At 57.3% G+C, this 22,534-nt stretch overlaps 1 protein-coding gene across 4 annotated transcripts in view; it reads right to left on the bottom strand.

Annotated features, from left to right (window-relative positions):
- The window catches only part of D2HGDH (D-2-hydroxyglutarate dehydrogenase), a 31,113-nt gene extending 8,902 nt beyond the window's left edge, over positions 1-22,211 (bottom strand). Inside the window, exons 1-9 of one of the 4 annotated variants that reach the window (XM_031452652.2) lie at positions 22,138-22,211; positions 20,671-21,011; positions 16,376-16,433; positions 15,151-15,290; positions 14,357-14,550; positions 12,808-12,976; positions 10,964-11,107; positions 8,901-9,043; positions 6,450-6,615 (exon numbers count right to left, since the gene is read on the bottom strand). In XM_031452652.2, the coding sequence (XP_031308512.1) occupies positions 6,450-6,615; positions 8,901-9,043; positions 10,964-11,107; positions 12,808-12,976; positions 14,357-14,550; positions 15,151-15,290; positions 16,376-16,433; positions 20,671-21,001 (1,345 nt within the window). In that variant the 5' untranslated portion in view covers positions 21,002-21,011; positions 22,138-22,211. Of the gene's footprint in view, positions 1-6,449; positions 6,616-8,900; positions 9,044-10,963; positions 11,108-12,807; positions 12,977-14,356; positions 14,551-15,150; positions 15,291-16,375; positions 16,434-16,745; positions 18,405-20,670; positions 21,012-21,646; positions 22,063-22,133 lie in introns of those variants that run through there. The other 3 variants (XM_031452650.2, XM_031452651.2, XM_064485386.1) reach the window with 3 other exon arrangements.
- Between the last annotated feature and the right edge of the window lie 323 nt (positions 22,212-22,534).

The following is a 22,534-nucleotide window of genomic DNA, read 5'->3' as shown; positions in this document are numbered from 1 at the left end:
ACCAGGGAGAGGACAGAAGAGGACAACAGATGTGGGGTCACCACGGCCTGGGGGCTGGAGGCAGGCAGCACAGCCTGGGAGGTGAACACCCAGGAGTTGTCAGAGTGAACAGCAGACAAAGCCACCATGGGAGCTGGTAAGGGACAGAGGGAGGCCCCACGTCCACTCAGGGGCCAGTGGGGGAGGCCCAGGGAGGGATGCTGCTATGCTGAGGGGCAGGGAGCCTTGGAGGCCAGAGAAGGGCTCCCAGAGGCTGAAACAAAAGCAAAGAGGCAACATGGGGGCCAAGGGGAGCAGGCATGGGGCTTGTGACCAGATGACCTGGGGACTCTGACCAGGTGAGCTGGGGACCTCTAACAGGTGACCTGGGGGCCTCTGACCAGATGACCTGGGGACTCTGACCAGGTGACCTGGGGGCCAATGACCAGATGACCTGGGGACTCTGACCAGGTGACCTGGGGACCTCTAACAGGTGACCTGGGGGCCTCTGACCAGATGACCTGAGGACTCTGACCAGGTGACCTGGGGGCCTCTGACCAGATGACCTGGGGACTCTGACAGGTGACTCGTATGGCCCCTCCCTCCATGCACATTTGTGAAACACAGGAAGCAAACCAAAAGTGGTCACCACTGATACAATCACGGGAAGACTCTGGAAACACCCCTATCGAGGGACTTTCCGAAGGAAAATTGTGGAAAGAAAGTCATCTCCACTGATTCCTGAATATTCACAGCATCAACCAGCTGGTAGAGACCTGCAGCAGAATTCACACTGCCTCCTGGTCCCAGAGACACTGAGCTAAGAACATGAAGATGAAAGACATCCAGGCTGGAGGTGGGGGGGTCCGCCCCACCCTCACCCTCCCCATACCTGGCACGAGCAAATCACCTCCACCCAGGCCTCAAAAAATTCCCACAGATAAAGCCCAAAGGAGTCAAAAATATACAATGGAGAAGACAGTCTCTTCCATAAGTGGTGCTGGGGAAACTGAACAGGTACATGTAAAAGAATGAAACTGTAACATTCTCTAGCACCATATGCCAAAATAAACTCAAAATGGATTAAAGATCTAAATGTAAGACCAGATACTATGAAACTCATAGAGGAAAACAGAGGCAGAACACTCTTTGACATAAATCGCAGCAATATTTTTTTGGATCCATCTCCTAGAGTAATGGAAATAAAAGCAAAAATAAACAAATGGGACCTAATTAAACCTCAAAGCTTTTGCACAGATAAGGAAATCATCAACAAAATGAGAAGTCAACCTACTGAATGGGAGAAAATATTTGCAAATGATGAGACCAACAAGGGAGTAATCTCCAAAATATACAAACAGCTCATACAGCTTAATAGTAAAAACAAACAAACATACAAAAACAAGCAACTCAATCAAAAAATGGGCAGGACACGTGCAGGTGCATTACAACACGTGGGGTGGGGGACGGAGAGACAGAGAGGTTGATCTTAAGGAGCTGGTCCCAAAATTGCAGGGCTGGCAAGTCAGAAATCTGCAGGCAGCCCCGCGGCTGGAGACCCAGGACGGGCTGACGGTGCAAGGGAGTCAGGCCATCAGGCGGAAGAACCCCTCTTCCTCAGGGGCCCCAGTCTCTTCTCTCGAGGCCTTCAGCTTGGGTGAGGCCCTCATGTTCCGGCGGGTCAGCTGCTCTACTCCAAGTCCGTGGATTTAAACTCTGGTCACATCTTACAGACACCTTAACGGCAACATTTAGATGGGCATCTGACCAAGCATCTGGGCACCACACTTCACCAAGCTGGCACTTAAAATTAACCATCACACTGTTTGGGAGGAGGAAACTGATACTGATTAGCTTAGAGCCTGATAAGCTAAGCTACAATTTGAAGGCTACTACCTAAAGGACAGACAGACACGCACGATTCCTCAACTAGGACGTGGAAACAAAGTAAACGAGAAAACACATCAACCAAACGAAGTTAATTAAGTTAGAGAAAAAGAAGTAAAGAAGAAATGAGGGACAGATAGAAGGCCCAAAGTCAGACGAATCCAGGTCACTGAGGATCCGCGGCGTATCTAAATGAGGGGCAGCGGACATGCCACCCCAAAATGGGCCACGTTGGCGTAACATTTATTTTGAGCTGAAGGCAACTGAGAAGAAACTGACACAAGGAAAGTTCTCTGCCCCTGACCCTGCCAGTCACCACTAAGCAGGGCGTGAATGCATAAAAGGCTCCCTGTCCCCGCACTCCAAGAAGGACAGAGACAGAGTCACCAGCTCAGCCTGGACCAGAGGAACTAGGGCAGCAGCCTCCTGCCCTCAGCTTCCCATGTGCGCTTCACCTTCCCACAGCTGCCCCCCTGGAAGCCCCTCCTTGTCTGTGCATCTCCAAAGTGCACTGTTCTTTGCTAAAATGCTCCAGAAGCCCAAGTCCTAAAATCCCCCTCAGCCTCCCTTGTGCAGGTACGATGCACATGAATGAATGCATGTGTTCTTCTCTTGTTAATCTGTCTTTTGCTGTCTAATTTACCACGGCCCAGACAAAGAACCTAAGAGGGCAGAGGGAAAAAATTAAGCTTTCCCTTCCCTACATAAAAAAAGCTAATCACTCTAGTTAAAAGACAAAAATCCCAGCTGTGTGCTGTCTACAAGGGACATGTCTACATCACAAGAACAGAAAAAAGTTGAAAGTAACAGGAAGAAAAACATGTCAGGGAAACACTATATAAAAGGGAGCTAGTGTTACTGTATAATATCAAAGTACCATGGCAAAAGCAACTCGAGAGATAAAAAGTCAGTCCAGAATGACAAGAGTTAATTTGCCAGAATGAGGTGTCAGTCCTAATCCCCCACATTCTACCAGGAGGAACAGAGGAGCCCATGGTCACAGTCAGCCGCTGACAGCCAGCAGGCTCCAGATGATTTGGCAGCACAGCATACATGTTTTACCTGGAGGACCTGCACAAACATGGGTCCCCCGACTGCAGGGGGCACAGCCCTCTTGAGCACCCACCAAAGAGTCCTGAATACTGACCACATCCTGAGCTGGGGACTGAGTGTCAACAACTGCTGTGTTAGACCCAAGTCTCTGCCCCAGTGCAATTAACAAGTCAATAAACTTTAAAATGGCTAGAAAACTCCCATATGTCTGGAAATTTAAAACACAATTCTGCCTACCTCGTGGGTCAAAGAAGCAATGACCACAGAAATTAGGAAATGTTCAGGACTGAGAGATAATGAGAATGCTGGCACACGGGTGGGAACTGGTGAGCCAGAAAGAGAAGGAAAAATGCCACATGCTGTCGCGCACATGCGGAATCTAAAAAAGGGACACAAATGAACTACTTACTATCTGTACCTTGAATGACTGACTAATTGAATATGTGTAGGCACATGTGACTGTCCTTTATGACTGGATTACCACATTCTGTTCATTCTTATTCTGTGGTTGGCTTTATTCCTTTGACAACTATGTAAGTTTAAAAAGCTCTAAGCTGTTCTTAGAAACAATGAACAATACATATATGTAAATTTTTAAAGATATGTGCAGTATATATGCATTTACATGCAATATATTGTAGCGTGCAGTCACATTGTATCAATTTTACCTAATAAAACTGAAAAATGAAAACAAAAACAAAAACGGGTGGGCTCTACCACAGACCACAGCCACTTCAGCAGCTGAGACAAGCACAGCTCAGGGAGAACCCCGGGGCCTCCGGGCCCCGCCCCGCCGGCACCAGGAGCCCAGCAGTGTCAGCCACACACGGGGCGCTGCCCTGGCGCCAGACAACCGGGATTCCTGAGCCAAGTGTGACCCCAGTGATCGCTCTGGGCGCATCAGAGAACCTGTGGAGCCTGACAAGTAAGAAACAGACTCACTGCTTGAAAACCAACACCAGGGGGACCAGGCGGAGGAAAACTTAAACACCTACACAGAGAAGCAAGAAGGCTGAAAATCAGTGAGCTAAGCACTTAACGGATGAGGTTAGGGAAGCAGGTGTGCACGCCTGAGTGGAGGAGGGAGGGAAAGGGCCAAGGCAACAGCAGGAAAGGTAAGACAGAGCAGGCGCAGGGAGTGTGGCCGCTGTTCCAGGAAACAAGGGTCAGGCCCAGCGCCCGGAGGGGAAGTCGGATGCAGGCAGAAGAGCAGGAGCACGTGTGCCCTGCATCCTGTCCCCGGAGGCTGAGGTGCACGTCTAAGGAATGGTGTCAGTGGGCCAAGACTCTTGAATCTTCCCATACATAGAAATGAACTAAAATCGTTAACTCGAGGTGTCTGCTTTTTATAATTAGTGGTGATTTTTTGATGTTTGAATACATGGGGGTTTTTTTCCCAGCAAAAAACTCCTTTATACCCCGGCCCCTCCCTTACCTCTCTAGAACAGTCCCTTCGAGCTACTGAGAGGCTGCCTCCCAGGCTGAAGTCTCAGTAATGCCCCAAATAAAACAACTCACCACTCTGAGGTTGCGCACTTTTCTTCAGTTGACAGAGACAAGAAATGAACCAAATCAGGAGTCACACAGCTCCCCCCAATGCCACACACGGCACAAAGGAAACGAGGGAATACTGTTAACAACAGCATGCTGACACACTCCACATCTTACGAGAGATGGGCAAATTCCCAGGAAAAAAATGGCAAAACCAATTCAGAAGAAAAGGAGAGCTGGGGTAGTCCTGCAGCTACTAAGTAAGTTGGTCTGTAGTCAAGCCGCCACCCCCGCCCCAATACCCACAAGTGCCTTCATTTGCAGGTTCTACCACACATTCAAGGAGGAGGTCACTTCAGCCTGACCCAGACTCTTCCAGAGACGATCCCTAAACCATTTTGTGATTTTGAGGCCGACAACCAACCTGGACAGAAGAAGGGAGCCTCACAAGACAGAATGGAGAAAACCCTACACAGGATAAATAAATGGAATCAGACAAGACACAGAAAGGATCACGGCCACGCTGGGCTTATTCCAAGACACAAAGCCACTTGCCCCAGAGGGCTGGAGTCACCTGGGAGGCTGATCAAAGGAAAACAAGCTCCAGCCACTCAGCAGACGCAGAGAAAGCGTTTGACAAGTTCAACCTTCATCCTCGACTTACAGTGGGAGCCCTCCTTCCATCTCTAACAGAGATGGCTTCTTCTCAGGGGTGGAGAGGTTGGAGTCAGCACCCTGGGGAGCCAGGCACCTCCAGCCTGCCCAGCTGCTGGCCGCGCCCACGGGCCGCCTCCCGGTGCAGGGGCCCTCCTGCCCACACCCACCTCCCGCTCAGGTGTCACCTTCCAGACCCTGGGCCAGGGCTCCCAGCCGCCCCACAAGCCCACCCCGGGTCCTAACCACACCTCCCAGGCCTCCCTCAAAACCCTCTGCCTGCTGACGTTCCCACCAAGGTTGTTGGAAGAACACAAACATTTACTGCCAACGAGCTCAGGTTCTCAGTCTGATTAAGTGCAGGGTTATAGCTCCTGTGTTCTGTGAAGACACCGCTAGGTCACACAGACATTCACCTGTGTTTCCTTCCCCCAGGTTTCAGGTGTTGTCCTTCACAGGTGCGCCTCACCAGCTGGCCTTTCTCCCACGGAAGCGGCCACCCCGAGCCACTGGCAGGTCTCAGGGGCTCACCTGTCTGCCGCTGCCCCAGCTCAGGGCCCCAGGGAGACGCCCACTCCCCACCCCACCCCCACTTGGGGGTGCTGCTGCCAACGCTGAATCTGTTTTTGTTTCAATAGTGCAGGTTATCTCCTGTTGTCCATCAAACACTCTGGACAAGGCGTTCACCAGGCTGGCAATTCGGGCGAGCTCCTGAACCTCTCAGCTGGTATGATCACGAGCGAGGGACATGCGCCCCCGAACCCCGTCCTAAGACAGTTCCTCCACACCAAGCAGTCGGAGCCATGCCGGGCAGGGCAAGCCTTCACAGCACCCCTCGCCCTACTTCCTCAAATCCTCCCACAACCCCAGGAGGTGGTACCTGGACCTCATGGTGTAGACAGGGTGGGGCGGAGGGAGACTCCAGGCAGGTGACACCCCATGTCCCTGGGCCAGACCCTCGCCCTACCCCCTACCACAACTGCCCTGTGAAAGGGGCTTTGAGATGCCTGTTCCACAGGCTGCCAGGAATTGAGGGGAACAAAGAATTTCCTTCCCGTGAATTAATAACTTATAAAGCATAATTTTTCTGCAAAAAAAAATTAACCAAACCAGCTTTAAAATCTCTCCATGTGAAGAGATGCAGAGGAGTGAGAGCTCTTTATCAAACATTGGGAAAGTGACGTGGCCCCCGGAGGGACACGGGATGCCCGGGTTAAGGGTCCCCCTCTTTCCACATCCCAGCCAGACCCACAAGCATGCCACCGAGACCAGACCTTGGCAGTCTTTCCCAAAACACCCTGGAGAACGGTGAAGTAATGAGGGTCCCCTCCAGCGCAGGGGAGGGTGTGGAGCAGCCACAGGCGTCCACAGACTGGGGTGCTCACCCAGGTGGCCATAGCCCACCACGTGCTTCGCCCGCGGGCCGAGGCGGGCGCGCAGATCCGACACAAGGTCATAGAGCCGCTCCACAGGCAAGGAGAGGTCATACTTGTACACGTAGCCATCCCGGCTCAGGGCCTCTGTGATCCTCTCCCTCAGGGACCACAGCATCTGGAACCGAGGGGGAACAGGCACAGTCAAACCGTGTCAGGCAGGGGCATCTGTGGTGACAGCACTCGGGGAGCCCACCGTGGGGCGGCTGGGGAGGTGACAGAAACGCACTGTTGGGACCAGCGCCAATGTAGGCTGGCCCCCAAAAGCATGCAGAGCCCAGCACTCAGTCCCAGGGCCCCTTGAGATGGAGGGGACACTCCAAGCACATGGGCTGACCCCGTGATGCAGGCCCTCAGCAAGGTCGGGGTCAGGGGTCAGAGCGGGACTCGGGGACCAGGGGTGCGGTGGCTGGAGCAGGGGGCGGCTGGAGCAGGGAGCGAGGCCAGGTGGCCTCACAGGCAACGCTGCCCCCTGAAAAGCCAGTCTGCACCCTCCTAGCCTCCGAAGATGCAGCTGTCCTGTGGACATTCAGAGCCGGGACGAGCACACGGAGTGTCCCACCTGGGCCTGTCCCTGTCCTGCCCCCATATACCCACCTCCCCCATTTGGGGAAACCTCACAGCAAGGCAATTTTTTTACAAGGTGAAAACTCCCTTCTCTTTTTAACATACCCACAGTGCAATGATCACCTCTGAAAAACGACAGTAATTCCTCACCACCACGGAATATCCAGCCAGTGTCCAGATTTCCCCAAACAGCTCATGGATTTTTACAAGTTGTGGTCACTCTGCGCCCTGCCCCCACACTCAGAACCCTGACCATCAGCAGCTCCTACTGGCCTGAACTCCTCACATACCCAGAGCCCAGAAACATCCCTGTAGGGCTGGACTGAGTCCCCGCAGGCCCTGAGACATCCACCCAGGTCCATGGTGTCCTACAGCAGCCAAGCAGTGTGCCCCACCCAGGCCCACCCTCACTCAGTCTCCAGAATGTTCTGGAATACAGGAGGCACCAGCCCCTCAGGGCCTCTGTGCTCCTGCACAGGGCTCCTCGCTCCCACCTCCAACCCCTCTGTGCTCAAATGCCCCTTCAGGGACGTCCTCCTGACTGCCCCCCCGGCCCCCACCTCGGAGGGAAGCCGGCCCATCCCCTCCCGTGTCACCCGGCCCAGCCCCTCCCATGTCACCCAGCCCAGCCTCTCCCATGTCACCTGGCCAGCACCGAGCACAGAGGCAGGCTGCACTGCCCGCCTGTGAGAGGGGTGCCCCACCCAGAGGCCAGCAGACAGCTCAGGCCACTTGCCCCATCTGATGAGCTTTACGCAGAGCCATCTGCTGCCCTGAGCAGAAGCCCGAGCACACAGTGTCCCCCCAGCCCCTGCCTTCTTTCCACCAAGAAAACAATGCAATGGTGGAGACAGGGCTGCTGGTCAGGGCTGGTCCCCAGATCAGAAGACTCAGGAGAGGGGACCAGAGCCACCGCTGCTCGGAGGCGCCACCATGTGCATGGAGGGAGCAGGAGCCTCTGCAATGCAGTCCCTGAGGCCTGGACATTCCTCCCTGCAAACAGCGGGAGACTGGAAAGGAAACCCCAGCACGCTCTGCTTCTTGAGGACAGAGGAGGGCACTTGGGGGTCCTGAGTGTGGACGAGTCACCCCCGTTCCTCCAGTGAGCACACCCCAGGACACAGCCCGGGACGCCCAGCCCGGTTTACTCGGAGCAAGGAAACTGCCAAAGGACGGGAAGGGAGGGAGCACTGAGACGGAAAGGTGGTGAAGGCCCCCAGGATGACAGGCCAGGGCCGGGGGTCCGAAATCAGGGCTCAGAGGTCAGGGCCTTCCCAGCGCACAGCCCGGGGCCGTGCTCAGGCCACCTCGCCTGGACAAGGCACCGGCGAACAACCCCTCACAGGTAATATTTAGTGAACATACCTATCAAGTGTGAAGATAAAGGAGCCAAAGAAGGTCAGTGAGGCCGAGATCCTGCTCCCCACTGGCCCCCAGGCTCCTCTCTGCCTTCCCAGTCCTGCACCTGCCGCCCCCTGCTGGCCACTCTCCACCCTGCAGCCCAGAGGCCACCACAGAAAATGGGGGCTGCTGGCCCCCACTGCCCTAGACCCGCCCCTCCTTCCTTTGGCCTCCGAGTCACTCTCTGGTGCCAACATCAACACTGTTTCCTGGGAAAACTGGCCTGGCTTCCCACCAACCCACCCACAGCCCCTCGAGCTCGTCCTATCTGTCTGAAACACTAATGAAAGTTATCCAGGCACCAAGAGTGGTTTCCAAAGAGAAGACTTGATCAGGTCAAGGACACCTGCTCACGTTCAGCCACCGCCCTCACTCTCTAACTTTCAGATGCCAGGATGAGCTGAAGCAGGGGAAGGCGGGGCTCGCAGCACATACCTTGATTCTCCTCTGATCGGTGGCCAGGGTCCCATCAGTCACCAGCCCGGAGCCCAGGACCTGCTCCAGAAAGTCGCTCAGCTTCTCGGCATCATGTCCCGCTCCAGAGCCTGAGGTCTCGATGAGGACATAGAACGGACTTTCTGGAAGGGGCAGAAGGCAGGGTGAGCGGAGGCAGCAGGGTCGGCCGAGAGTCAGGACAGCTCTGGCCAGCAGCTGCAGTACCCCCAACGGCTCTGGTGCTGCCCACAGAACAGGCACTGGCCACTCAGGCTGAATTTCAGACGGTTTAAAAACAGGTCTTTCACTGGAACAGACCGTGCTCCCTGGAGGGCCGAGAAGCTGTACATCTTGGTGCTGGGTGGGGCAGGGCGCCCGAGGGCTACTCTTACCCCACCCCCGCCCCACAGCTAAAGAGAGCGCTCCTGCAACAGGCCCGTGCTTTTTACCCAAAGTGTCTCCTTTTCGAAGTTTTTTAAAAATGTGCATTACTAACTTATTTAGAAAAATTTTAAGCTTTATTTTCCCCAAGGCTACTGTGATTTTTTTTATGTCATTGACATCAATAAATGAGAACACACTGAATGCACTGTTCTTTCAACCCTGCATTCAGTTTCTTCCAGAAAAATACTGCAAGTTCATTCTTTTACAAAGAGAACGAGTGCTTTTCAGACACTGGCACTTCTCCATGCTGGGATGAAAATTCTGCTCTTAAACTGATCGTGGGTCACAGAACACCGGGGGCTTTTAAACTTTTTTTGGCCTTTTTTCCCATGATAAAAATAAAGAATGCTTGTAAAAGGAAATTTGGAAAACAAAAGTAGAAATGAAAAAGAAAAAATCTCCCAGCTTGCCAAACATAGCCACCACTGATGTTTCAACACAGTTCCTTCCTGTCTTTCTTCTAAGCAGTCAAGGAGACGAACACAGTCACTGACCTCCCTCACACAGCAGGTGGCCTTGTCCTTTGCCCTAAATACGAAGTTCAGAGCCGCTCCCTCACACATGATGCCCCATGGCCACATGTTCTCCGCCAAGGGATCTTCTGTCACCCCAGGGACCATCTGTCCATCCAGGGACCCTCCATCCCCCAGGAACCCTCTGTCCACCAGTCTAGGGACCCTCCATCTTTCGAATGGTTGCATCATGTCTTATTTCCTCACGGCTGGACCTTGAAGTTGCTTCCTATTTTATCGTACTGAAGAACCATCTCATTAAAAATTTAGAGCATAAAGACCTTTCCGTGTTCGTGACTGTTATGGACTGAACTGTGCTGCCTCCACTTCCCGTGGTGAAGCCCTAATCCACTCCCAAGGGGCTGTATTTGGAAATCGGGCCTTTAGGGAGGTAATTAAGGTTAGGTGAGGTCGTAAGAGTGGGGCTGAACTTATGGGGCTGATGCCTTCATAGGAAGAAGCAGCGACCCCAGAGAGTCCGCTCCCTACACTCAGAAGAGGCCACGTGAGGACGCGGTGAGCAAGCGGCCGCCTGCAGCCAGGACGCAGGCCTCACCCGACACCAAGCCCAGTGGAGCCTGGAGCCAGACTCCCAGCCCCAGAACTGTGAGAAACAAATCTGCTTTGTTGAAGAGTGTGGCATTCTGGTGGGGCAGTCAGGTGGGACACTGGTCACTTCCTCCGGGCGCATCTGGGAGTAAAACACCAAGGCCTACAGCTGAACGTCTTTAACGTCAAGGTGCTGGCGCCCAACTGCTTTCTGAGACACCGTGTGGACTCACGCCGCAGTGACTGCAGGACTGCAGTGCCGAGTTCATCCGCTAAATCAGAAAGAAGGGCCTATCTCCAAAGGTGAGCATGTCTCCTGCTTGAGGAGACGGGAAGGCTCCTTGAGCGTGTCTGGCTGTTCCAAGGCCCCAGGGCTACATGCCCAGACAGCATTTGACCCAATGAACTCCAGGGGCCATTTAAAACGAATTTAAGAGAGAATCCTGCACTGAACACTGTGGGACAGCTGACCTGTGGGGGTCGGCCATGCTCCTTGCCACCTTCTACTCTGTGGACAAACAAAGGCTGACCACCCACCCCCGCAGGTGGGGCCGGTACCTCGCACGGGGCTGGCAAGCCGGAGGTGCAGCTCCACCAGCTTCATGCACTCAGCATCCATGAACTCGAATGCAGACAGGATCTCGCCCAGCTTCTGCCTACAGGTGCTGAAGGTCTGCAACACCTCTGCGAAGCCAGGACAGCCTGCGGCAGGCACAGCACAAGGACAGGCCAGCTGGTCACGCGTACACAGGGCCTCACCCGCTGACCCCCCCAGGGCCCCCTTTAAAGCAGCAACGCCAACCCGACTCCCCAGGAGCAAGCCGGGCAGCCACCCACGGGTCGGCCACCATGCAGGTCACAGATATCAAGAGTAAGATAAAATGCTGCCTGAGAGCCCCACGGTGCTGAGAAGTCTGCAAATGCAGGGCCAGGATGGGTCGCCTTTGGTAGCAGCTGAATTGTATTTCTCTGACTACAACCCGCACTCAGGTTTGCACTGTTCTCAGTAAGTCATTCAAGGCACATTCACCACACGTTTGTTCGGAGCCCAGTGCCCAGAAGCTGACTGTCAAGCGTCAGCAAGTGGGAAGGGCCGGAAGACGCCAGGGGGGAGGGTGGGTGCACGTGGCCTTTCAGGGCAGAGGCAGGAGGCACTGAGAGGTCACGTGGAGGTCAGGGAGGCCCGCAGAAGATGCCATGAATGACCCCAACTCTGCAGGTCCCAGGAACACAAGAGGCCATGGCCAGGTGCAGGGCTGGACACACAGGTCTGGCAGTATCTGAATCAAGGGACCATGGGTGAACTGGAAACAGGTGGGAAGAAACCAGCCAGAACCAACACAGCATGAGAAAGACTGGAACGTGGGAGAGGTGGAGACGTGGAGGACTGAGAAATTCTGCATGCATTTAACCACAGATCTGGGAGGAAGGAAAACAGGGGTGGCCCCTGAGGAGGGGACGGCGGGGGGCTTCTGGAAGTGGGGACACCAAGCCTCAGGTTTCGGAAGTTCAGGAAATCCAGAAAGAGAGAAAATCTTTAAATCAGCCAAAGAGAGAGGCGGACTCTGACAGCAGTGGCAGCAGGGACCGCTAGGTTCCCACCAACAGCAGGGGAGCCACGTGGGGGCCGTGAATATTCCACAGGATGAAAGAGAACCAGTGTCCGCCTGCACGAGCAGGAGGGTCTCCAGGATGGGGTGACTGAGAGTGGGGACTCACAGCAGCAGTGGCATTCCAGGAAGTGACAGGGTGCGCACAAGGGGCATGACCCCCAGGCAGGGTTTGATGCAGGAAAGAACGCCAGGCAAAGAAAATGAACGTTTGTGACGTAGTAATAACCACGACTAGAGAGACTGAGAAGTCAAGATGGAATTAGGGCTCACGACTACAAGACACGGGGTCGTGGAAGCCCCTGGGTCCCTGAGTCTGTCCGGCAGCTGGGCACATCCCCGGGGAGCTGGCCGCCTGTGGCGACCCCTCGATAAGGGTCTGCGCACAATGCCTGAGCCAGCAGAGGAGCAGGGGCAGGGACAGACCTAACGAGGCTGAAGGGAGGCAGGGCGGCTTGCATGGGCGGAGGGCTGGCCCTGGGGAGGGGGCACCTAGCTGGCCGTACAGGGGTGCCCTCGTCACCCCCGGTGATGAACAGGGTGTGTCCCTGACCTTACACCAGTGACACTATTTCCTTGCAAATCTTACAGTATAAGCCACTTAAACAACACCGAGGGGTGAGAAGCACGGAGCCCCAGTTCTGCTACAGAATGAAGTGTGCTCTGCCCAGGGGCAGGAGGCTGGCCCCAGACCCACAAGGTCCGCTGTCCCTGGAGGCCACTTGCGTCCCCTCCCTCACACACAGCAGCGCAGCTGGAGAACCTGCCTGAGAGGCAGATGGGGGCGCCTACCAAGGAAGGCCACGTTCACGGCACTGGGCTTGGGCGGACACAGGATGGACACGGCAGTAATGACTCCCAGGGTGCCCTCCGACCCAATAAAGAGCTGCTTCAGGTCATAGCCCGTGTTGTCCTTCCGCAGGGACGTGAGGCAGTTCAGGATCGTGCCGTCCGCGAGCACCTGCAGGAGAGCAGAGAAGCGGTGTTCCTGCCTCGACCCACAGTTCCGACAGACACCCGGCTCCGGCCACCAACCTCGGGGGAGGCTGACCCAGCCCAGGGCACCCCAAGAAAGCCAGGCCAGTTGTGAGCCCCCCACTCCAGTTTGGCCCAGGAATACAGGGGGCCCTGGAGTGGCAGCAGGCTTGAAGTCGACCCATCAGGCTGAAGGAAGGACTGCTCTTCCCAGATGCAAACGAAGATCCCCCACCACCACCACAACCAGAAGCTCAGGGCCCAGTTCTCCAGGGAAGCTGGCCTGAAGCAGCGCACACTAGGGCTGCGGCAGGGCACACCTGGGGGTGGAGGAGGGCACACCTAGGGTAGAGGAGGGCGCACCTGGGGTGGAACAGGAGCACTGGGGCTACAGGAGGGCACACCTGGGGGTGGGGGTGGGTGCACCTCAGGTGAAGCAAGAGCACCTGGGGGTGGGGGAGGGAGCACCTGGGGTGGAGCAGGGGCACCTGGGGTGCAAGAGGGCACACCTGGGATGCAGCTAAGAGAAGGCAGAGAATGGCAGTGCATCAGCTCACACACCCCTGCACTCCTCATCTAAAGCACCTCGGTCGTGCTCTGTAAGCCTGTCTGTCTCGTTTGTGCATTTAGTCAGAAGCTTAGTGAAACAGCTCATAAAAGTGAGGAAGTGACTTACAATAAAAATAACCTGCAGCCAGAGAACAAAGCTACAGGAAGCTTGTGATTTAGCAGATGGAAGTCCAACGTGGGCTTTGAGCTCCTTCCACCCTTGAGTAATAGATGGGGGCCTCACACCTCAGAGAACCCTGAGGTTCGCTGCAGGATGAAATGACCCTGGGGGCAGCGAGGGTGGTGTGATCCAGCTCCTTCTCTGTGCATAAGCCCTCTGGAAGCCCAGGCAGGGGAACGTCGCTGGTCCAGGAACCTGCTCAAGGTGACAGTTCCCACAGCTGCTCCTCACGTGGACATGAGAGCAGCAGAGAGCAGCCGCCCTGAGCGGGGTGCTGTGTGTAACCCACACATCCGGTGGGACCGAGCAGACACCAGGCACTGTTACCATGGGAGCCGGGATCTCCAGTCTGGGACGTGGTCCCCCCACCCCCAAGGTGGCTTCCTGTACCCGCGCCACCTGGGGCCCAAGAGGACAGCCCAGGTGTCCATGCACAGGAGGAAGTGTGGACCCGATGGGGCCGAGCCGGGGGATGTTGTGGGGGGGTCTCATCTGGAGACTCTGCAACAGACCACTCGAAGGGCTGGAAGAGCGGCCACCCTGGGACTGACCCACGGACCAGAGGAAGCCAGGCCAGACGTCCTGGAAGTGGGGCGAGTGCTCGGACGCACGGCCGCAGTGGTGCCCCCGGCTCACCACTTCCAGGCCCAGGACGGTCCCACGCAGCGAGCCGTATCGAAGGAACCGCAGGCCACCCGCATTGGTCGCCACGTTGCCCCCGATGTGACAGCTGCCCTTCGCCCCCAAGTCCAGGGGCATGAGGAAGCCCCGCTCCTCCACGTACCGGCCCAGCTCCTCCAGGATGCAGCCCGCCTGGCACACCAGCACCCCTGCCAGGCAAACAGTGACCGCAGGCGCCCCAGCTCAGGAGGAGCCAGATCCCCACAAAGAGCACCTCCCCACCAGGGGCCTGGGCAAGGAGAGGAGGACAGCACCCACCCCTCCTGCCCCTCCCTGGAAGTTGTCTTCAGGAGAAAGGAAGGAAAGCCCCCCCCACACACACACACACGTGTGCGCTTACGGGAGGGAAGGAGCAGTCAAGAGAGGGTTGTTATCAGGCGGTGGCCCTCAACTGGGGGTGATTTGGCCCCCGCGACGCGTGATAAGTCTCGAGATGTTTGGGGTTGGGAGCTGCTGGCATCCAGGGGATGGAGGCCAGGGGTGCTGCCCAGCACCTCGGAGCCCAGTGCCCCCCACCACAAGGAGGATCCACCCCTGCACCCTGCTGACAAGCCCTGGGGCTTCATGAGAACGGAGCCCCCCCCCCCCCCGGTATGCCCCTAGAAAGGGCTGCCGTGGCCAGGAAATGTCAGAGCCAAAGGGGCCGCAGCGACAGCTCAAGCCAGCGGTGTAAGTCACCACAGTGCAGACACAGCCAGAGCGCCTGGCCCGCAGCTGAGGGAAGTCCCCGCCGCACAGTGCAGCCTTACCGGACACGTCGTGGAAGCTCATGACCTGGTTCATCAGGGTGGTAGACAGGATGATCTCATCGAAGACGGGGACGCTGCCCCCCACCATGCCCGTGTTGCCCCCCTGTGGGCTCACGGCCAGGTTCCTCTCGTGACAGTACCTGGGACGGCACAGGATGGGCATCAGGGTCCCTCTTCCCCACGCCCATGCCACCACCCGTGGGGACACTCCCGGGGTTGAGGCCCCCAAACCCCACCACGCCACCAAGGCAGGACGCCTCCAGCCCCTGCTGCGAAGGGGTGCCTCCTCGGCCCCCACGCAGGATGGGAGGCTGAAGGGGTAAACGTCCATCACGAAACTGCATGGGCAGCTGGAGGCTGGCCTCTTCCCAGGTCATGGATGACCCCAGAGGCCGCTCCTCCCAGGAGCTGCAGCCCCTCCCATTCACCTAAAGAGCCATAATTCCCAGGCACCTGGGCTCCCTCCCACCCCACACCCTACGTCCCCTCCCCTGTAAGTCTCGCCCTGCCTCATCCCCAACCAGGCTCCCCTCTGCAAAGACCTAAAGGGATGAGGGCCCTGGTGGTAAGGATTAGGGCAGTGGGCATCCACACGCATCAGGTCAGCCCACCGTCAGACGGCCGGCCTCCAGTGTGGCTGGAACAGAGCATGTGCAGAGCACTAGTGGAGGGGACACCCTTCAGGCATTAAAAGAGGTCTGGGAGAATAATTAGCACCAAGAAAGGGTATGGATGCTGCCAAACGGAAAGGGAAAAAAAAGACTGCAATGTCTTACACACGTGATAACGTTTAAAAGTCACACGTGTGCAGTAAGGGCCCTGAGAGACAAACCCAGTGTCATCAGGGGTTTTCTTAGGAGGGGAAATTATCAGTTGCTCTTGCATTTTTTTCTTCATGGTTTTGTATGTTTTCCAATTTTTCTGTAGTAAACGTGAGAGTGTGTTGATATAAAATCAAGAACGTGTTTTTCAAGAAAAGGTCTGTTTCCTTCCCTGCCCTTCTCCGAGTCTGCAGCCGCTCCCCATCCAAGGCCCACCAGGCACCCCAAGAGTCCGAGATTCCGGACCCGCACTTCCCTCCCTCCTCCTGGGCCCAGGTCACTGGCTGCATCTCGGGGTCTGCGTGTCCCACGCCCCACGTAGGCAAGGAAACCACGGGGGAACACACAGAGGTGAGGGCAGGCGGGGAGGTGAGGGCAGGCGGGGAGCTGCCACCACACGTTACCTGAGGATGTGAGCCACCTCCTGGGACGTCCGTGGCCTCAGCAGCACCTTGCTGGAGCCTGTGAGAGAGAGCAGCGCTGTCACCCCGCTGGGGGGTGGGCAGTGCTCCCCACAGGCACGCTCCTCCCTCCCTCCCTCCAGGTGAAGGCGGCCTGCAAACCTCCAAACCTCCAGGACAGAAGCGGCCCCGGGAGCCAGGCGGCTGGACCCCAGGGTAGCAGCGTCTGCCTGGCTTCCCCACGCAAGTTACTGGTGTTCCCTGTGTAATTGACACATGTCTTGCGGGGAGACACTGGAGACGTCACAAATATCTATGTGGCTGCTCCGCACGTGGTCCCCCGTGAATTTCAGCTTCGGTTCATCACCCTCACCTGTATCAGTTCTTAGGATGGTTGTAAAGGTGACTTTCTCCATCCATCCGTCCACCTGCATGTATCAGTCGGCCTTCGGCTCTGAGGGGAGCTTCCCTTCTCTCCTGTGAGTTAACGTATGAACCACAAACCACACCACTGCGGGTTCAGGGGTTCTTCCGTTATTTGCCGGGCTACAGTTCCCTGCTGGTATGATTTATGTGGTGCCTAGTGTGCCCTGTCCGTCAGTGTTCCCAACTGCTGCCTCCAAGATAATCAAGCTTCTTTCCACCCTTTTGACTTTGTGGAAAGCTCTCTAGACAGAGGCTGTGCCTGTGCTAAGTCAGTGACTTTTACCAAGCTCTGAGATCAGGCTGTCATTTTTATCTTTTTTTTTTTTTTTTTGATTCTGAAAACTCTTTCTCATTTGCTTTTCATCACATGAACCATGTCCAGTGTCCAGATCTGTGGCCCCAGTCGCTTTAGGACAGCACAGTCCAGGGACCCTAGTAACCTGCAGGAGGCCTGCATAACTTCTCAGCAGCATTTGAGCCCCCACCCCGGGTGCCTGGTTGCAGGCACAGATAATAAAAACGGACAAGCGCTCCCACTCCCTGAACTTTACTTTCTCACAGGGGAAAGGAAGAGAAAAGGGTCCCGTATGTTACTCAGGGGAGCCCTACAAAGAGACAGCAGAGCAGAGAGGAGGGAGGATCACCGGAGACAACTTGGGGAAACTGCCCAGGACTGAAGGAACGAAGCGCCCAGCCTGGAGAGGCCAGGATGTGCAGGCTAGCGAGGGGCATGGGGTCAGGAAACCCCCACGGCCCATGGCCTCCCTCCCACTCTGCACACCCTCACGGGGGATGGCCCTCCACCTCAGCATGGCCTGCGTCCTGCCCACCACCTTCCAGCAGCACCAAAAAGTGCAAATCAGCCCCACCTTTCCAAGCCCCCATCCCTGAGGAGAGCAGGTCAGCCAACTTCGCCCTAGGCCACTGGCTTCCCCCTCACTCGGGGTGTTGCTGGGCTTGGAGGGCAGAAGGCACCCTCTTTGCCCCAGCCTCCTCACGCACCGCTGTCACAGCACACACGACCCTGGCCTGTCCCCTAGCTGAGTCCTGGTGACTTCAGAGGGCAGAGCTGTAGCCACGTGGCCGGCAAGTCTAAACCCTCCCTGTCCCGCCCTCCCTCCGCAGGAGCCTGCTGGCCTGGGGGGAGATTTTCAACTCAGATCAGACCAGGCTTTCAGCTCAGATCCTCCTCTTCACTCCCAGGGGCCGGCAGAACAAGCTGCCCCAGCGGCATCTGCCCTGGGACTGTGTCCCAACCCCGCCAGGCACGGGTCCCTCCGCCCACTCCCCTGGGACATCGCTCCAGCCCCCTTCTTTGCTGCCTCATCCACTGTTTCCTCTCTACTTCAGCATTCCTGTCAACATCACAAACCTGCTGAAAAAGCGCTCCCACCCTAAAACTAGAAAAGAAATCTTCTCTTGACCCCTGTCCCCATGAACCACCCCCACTTCCCTGCCTGCCTCAGCCCCTCCCACCCCAGGGGCGCCTTCATTGCATCCCCGAGGACACCCTGGGTCTCGTCTTAGCCTGTCCCTGAGCTGCATCTGACCCCAAGACCCTGCCTCCCCGCCTTTCCCCACACAGCTCTAGGACACACTCCCCCTGGGCCCCACCACCCCACTGGCCGGCCCCCTCCCCTCCACTGACCACAGCAGTCACCAGCCTTCTTGGGGCAGTGGCATCACCCATCCTGTCTCCACACGGACCCTGCCCTGGACCTCAGACTAGCTTACTCCACGGCCTGACAGGCCCTCTCACATGTCCATCTGGACGTGTCCAAACCCAAACTCCTGGTTTTCCCCCAGCAGACCTGTCACCTTCCTCAGCTCAGCAAATGGAATCCAGTTTTTGCGACTGTTCAGGCCAAACGCCCCGGCATCCCTGCCCACTTTCTTTCACACCCCAGTCCAGTCATCAGCCAGCCTCTCTTCCAAACATGGCAGGAACCGACCAGCTCTCAGCACCTGCCCGTTGCACACCCATCTCTCCTCCTGCTCCAGCCACTGCCCCGCGGGTCAGCCTGCTGTCCACCACTCGGTGCAGGCGCAAAGTGTGTGGGCTTTCCCCGTGAGCAAGTGGTCTAATTTTTGAAGGAGGAGACATTTACTAACAGTTTCCATGTCAGATAAAATCTCACTTATTCAGAAAAACTGTAAGGTCCTAACGAGCTTTTCCTTGCTCATGCTTTCTAGATAACTCTGAGATTAAACTTTTAAATGATCAGAAGCTTAGACATGCTTTCTCTCCTAAAGAAAGCCACATAAAGGGGTATTTCAACAAAAATTTGACAAATGCCCCAACTGACGCCCACTGAGCAGACACTGGGCCAGGAGCCCTGTGGATTCAGAGCTGAGCTAGCCCAGCGCCGCCCCACTGAGCTCCTGGGAAGAGCCCCAGGAGACAGCAGCCCCTGCCCAGTTACAGCTTCCCCTGCCTCGGAAGCCCAGTGGGCAGGAGGACCCAGCCTTGGGAAACAGCAAGTGTGCGGCAGCCCACATGTGGGGCTGGGCACCGAGGTCCACCTGCTCAGGTCCGCCCAGGCAGCAGCACCGAGCCAGGGCCAGGAACAGGGCTGGCTGTGCCGGGTGGGCACTTGACAGGGTGGTTTCGCCCCTATGGGGTCCTTGCATGGTGGGCAGGGCGGGGCTGCTTCCACCGGAGGGCACCCTGGCCGAGAAGCAGGGCCTCCCCACGGGGCAGAGTCGCCTCGTTCTCTGCGCCTACGGCCCAAGTCCATTGCTCAAGGCTCTGTGAGGTTTCCAGGCTGTGAAGGGGCCTGGAAAGCAAGGCCCCCGGCCCCAGGGTCTGAGTGAGCACCACTGCACCCCTCGCTGCTCCTCTTCTGCCCCAAGTGCTCTGAGTCCAGGCCCAAGCCAAGGACCTGGCTGCGCAGCGTGTCCCCGAGTTACAGTTTTCAGCGCGTCCGTTTGTTGTAAACTGCTTGTCTTCTAGATCCCTTTAACACCATAGCAAAAATATCGTGTTGGTTTTTTGTAACTAAGTAAGTGGGTCACATTATCTTTGAGAGCAGTTCAGGAAAGAACACAGGACATCACAAAATCTTTTATCAGAAGGGCCTGCTGGGTCTAGGCAGCTGAGAACCACGGAGCCGGTGCACAGACGTGTGCAGTGGGAACAGGTGTGGAAGGAGGAGGGGAAGCAGGGGTGCCCAGACAGCATCTGGCCCCAGGAAACTGCAGTGGGGAGAACAGGCCCCCCAAAAAGATACCTCCACATCCCACCCCTCAGGACTTGAGAATGCGACCTTATTTGGATAAAGAGTCTTTACAGATGTAACAAAGTTGAGGGTCTTCAGATGAGATCATCTTGGATGAGGGTGGCCCTGAATCCAAACCAGGTGCCCTCTAAGAGAATAGAGGGAGATCTGAGACACAGAGACCCGGGCTGTGTGACGACGGGGCAGGGGCCGGAGGGATGTTGTCACAAGCCAAGGAACCGGGAGTCCCAGGAGCTAGGAGAGGCTCCAGGCGGAGCACAGCCCTGCCCACGCCTTGGTCTCAGAACTGAGAGGATAAACTTCTGTTGTCTCCAGCCCTGTGTGTGGCTCTTTGTCACACGCGGCCCCAGAACAGGCACTGAGAGGACGTAAACGGTAGCTAACACATGCACCCCACGGAGCAGCCAGGGGGCTGCTGCACCTTTTAATCTGCAGATGCTGTGCACCATGGATAAACTTGCACAAATGTGTTCTCGGAACACTGAAAAGTCACTGCAGTGCAGCTTCTATTGGGCATCAGAAAGGCATATATGACATGACCCTGAGCTCCTCCACCCAACCCTCAGCTCACGCTGTTTCTCAAACCCACCTCCTACCCTCCGAAGCATGAGGCGTGACCAGACACTCACTCACCTCGGACGGTCCTCAGCCAGTCCACATTGGGAGCTTCCAGCTCCTCCGGGTCTGTGATGACCCTGCCGGGGACGATGCGCTCGAGGGCAGCCAGGTCATCCTCAGACACCTGGGCAAACGGCAGCCGCCGCACCGGGTAGCGCTCCCGGGTCAGCACCACCTCAGGAGCCTGCGAGGATGCCGAGGAGCTGCCCCTTTGAACCAGGGGACCGCCCAGCCCAGGGATCCTGGACACCCCTGCCCAGGTCCTCTGCTGCACAAAGGCTCCCAGAGTGCAGGCCGCCCGCCACTGGAAGAGCCACGCAGGCCCGCGCACCAGGAGGGGCACCATCGCTCTCGCCCTAAAAAGCAAGTGATCGGACCATGTCTCCGGAATACTATGGAGCAATGAAAAGGCAGCATCTGCCCTGGGAGAAACCTCAACAAGGCCCAAGTCCAGGCGAGGTCCAAAAACAGATGGCACCTTCCATGGTCGTGGGCAGGGTGATGGAGTGTGGCTGGGACCATGGAAGAGGTGGCCTGGAGGGGACACAGGACAGGAGGCCTCCGCCCTCGCCCGGTGTGGTACCCTGCAGGGTTCACCTCCTGGGAAGTCACTGAGCTGTCCCCTCCCGGCTGAGGCCACTCCAGGGTGTTGGATTTTCACATCTGCATTTCCCTTTCTGCCCTTCTTCCTTCAGAACAAAACTAGGATTTAAGGTGCTAAAAGGGAAAGGGACAGATGTCACTGAATTGTACACTTAAAAATGGTAAATTTGGATATGTTATTAGAATCAAAACACAAAAAGCGTGGGGGACAGTTTTCTGGCTGCCCGCCGGGGTGGAGGCAGGGCTGGCACACAGCCGCGCGGCCCCACAGCCACGGCGGGGTAGGGTAGGGGCGGGTGCTAGGCTCGCCGGAACCAGAGTGGGGCAGCGCCCTCGCGTGGGTTCACACCGCCGTGTGCCCTGGGGAACGAACGGGCCTCTTTCTGACCTGCGACCGCTCCTCGGTGCAGCACGTGCCTCCCGGGTGGGGTGAGGATGACACGACCCCCCCAGCGGTGACCGTCACCGTCAGGGGTATGCAGGGCAGGTGAGCCAGCTCAGGGCAGGACCCTGCCCGGGACCCCTCCCGGCAGCAGGAGCGTCGGGCCAGCCACTAGGGATGAGGGTCCCCGGGGGAACCACCAGGGTCGGGGGTGGGGATGGGCCGCCCCCGCTGGGAAGCAACGGATGACTGCAGTCGCCCCAGCTCATCCCGGAGGAGACGCGGAGCGAACCCCAGGCTCGCCCTCGGAGGGCCCGGGGCGCGCGGCCTGCGCGATCACGTGACGGGGTCAGCCCGCGAGGTCGGCCCCGAGGACCCCGTGATCCGGCCGGCCCGCCCGCCGCCCCCAGCGCGCAGCCCGCAGCCCCTCAGCCCCTCAGCCCCTCAGCCCCTCAGCCCCTCAGCCACGACCCCGGCGGCCGCGCGCACGCACTCACGTCCGCGTCCCCGCCGCAGTCCTCAAGCCGCCGGAGCCAGGGTGGGCGGGGCGGACGGGGCTGCGCCTGCGCGCGGGAGGACCTCCGGCCCCCGCCCCCAGCCCTCCCGGGCCACACCCACCTTTGGGCTCCGCCCACACCCAGCCTCCGGCCCCGGGCGGCCCCTGAGTCCCAGGGGCGCGGCTTGGTCCAGCTTACGCCGCTGGACAGTTGGAGTTGGTACCGCCCAGCGGGGGTCCCAGCACACCCTCCCACCCCTTCCTCGAGCGCTGGTCCCACGTGTCCATCCCGCCTGGCTTCAGACGGTAACTGCCCACTCCTTCGTCCTACTGCGGGGTCCCCAGGGGACTCTGGCTCCGCCGGATTATTTTCTTGAACAAAGCCCAGTCCTGGGTCT

The sequence above is a fragment of the Camelus dromedarius genome, chromosome 4 (genome assembly GCF_036321535.1).
Source record: "Camelus dromedarius isolate mCamDro1 chromosome 4, mCamDro1.pat, whole genome shotgun sequence".
NCBI lineage: Eukaryota > Metazoa > Chordata > Mammalia > Artiodactyla > Camelidae > Camelus > Camelus dromedarius.
This window is presented reverse-complemented; position numbering and strand designations above follow the sequence as displayed.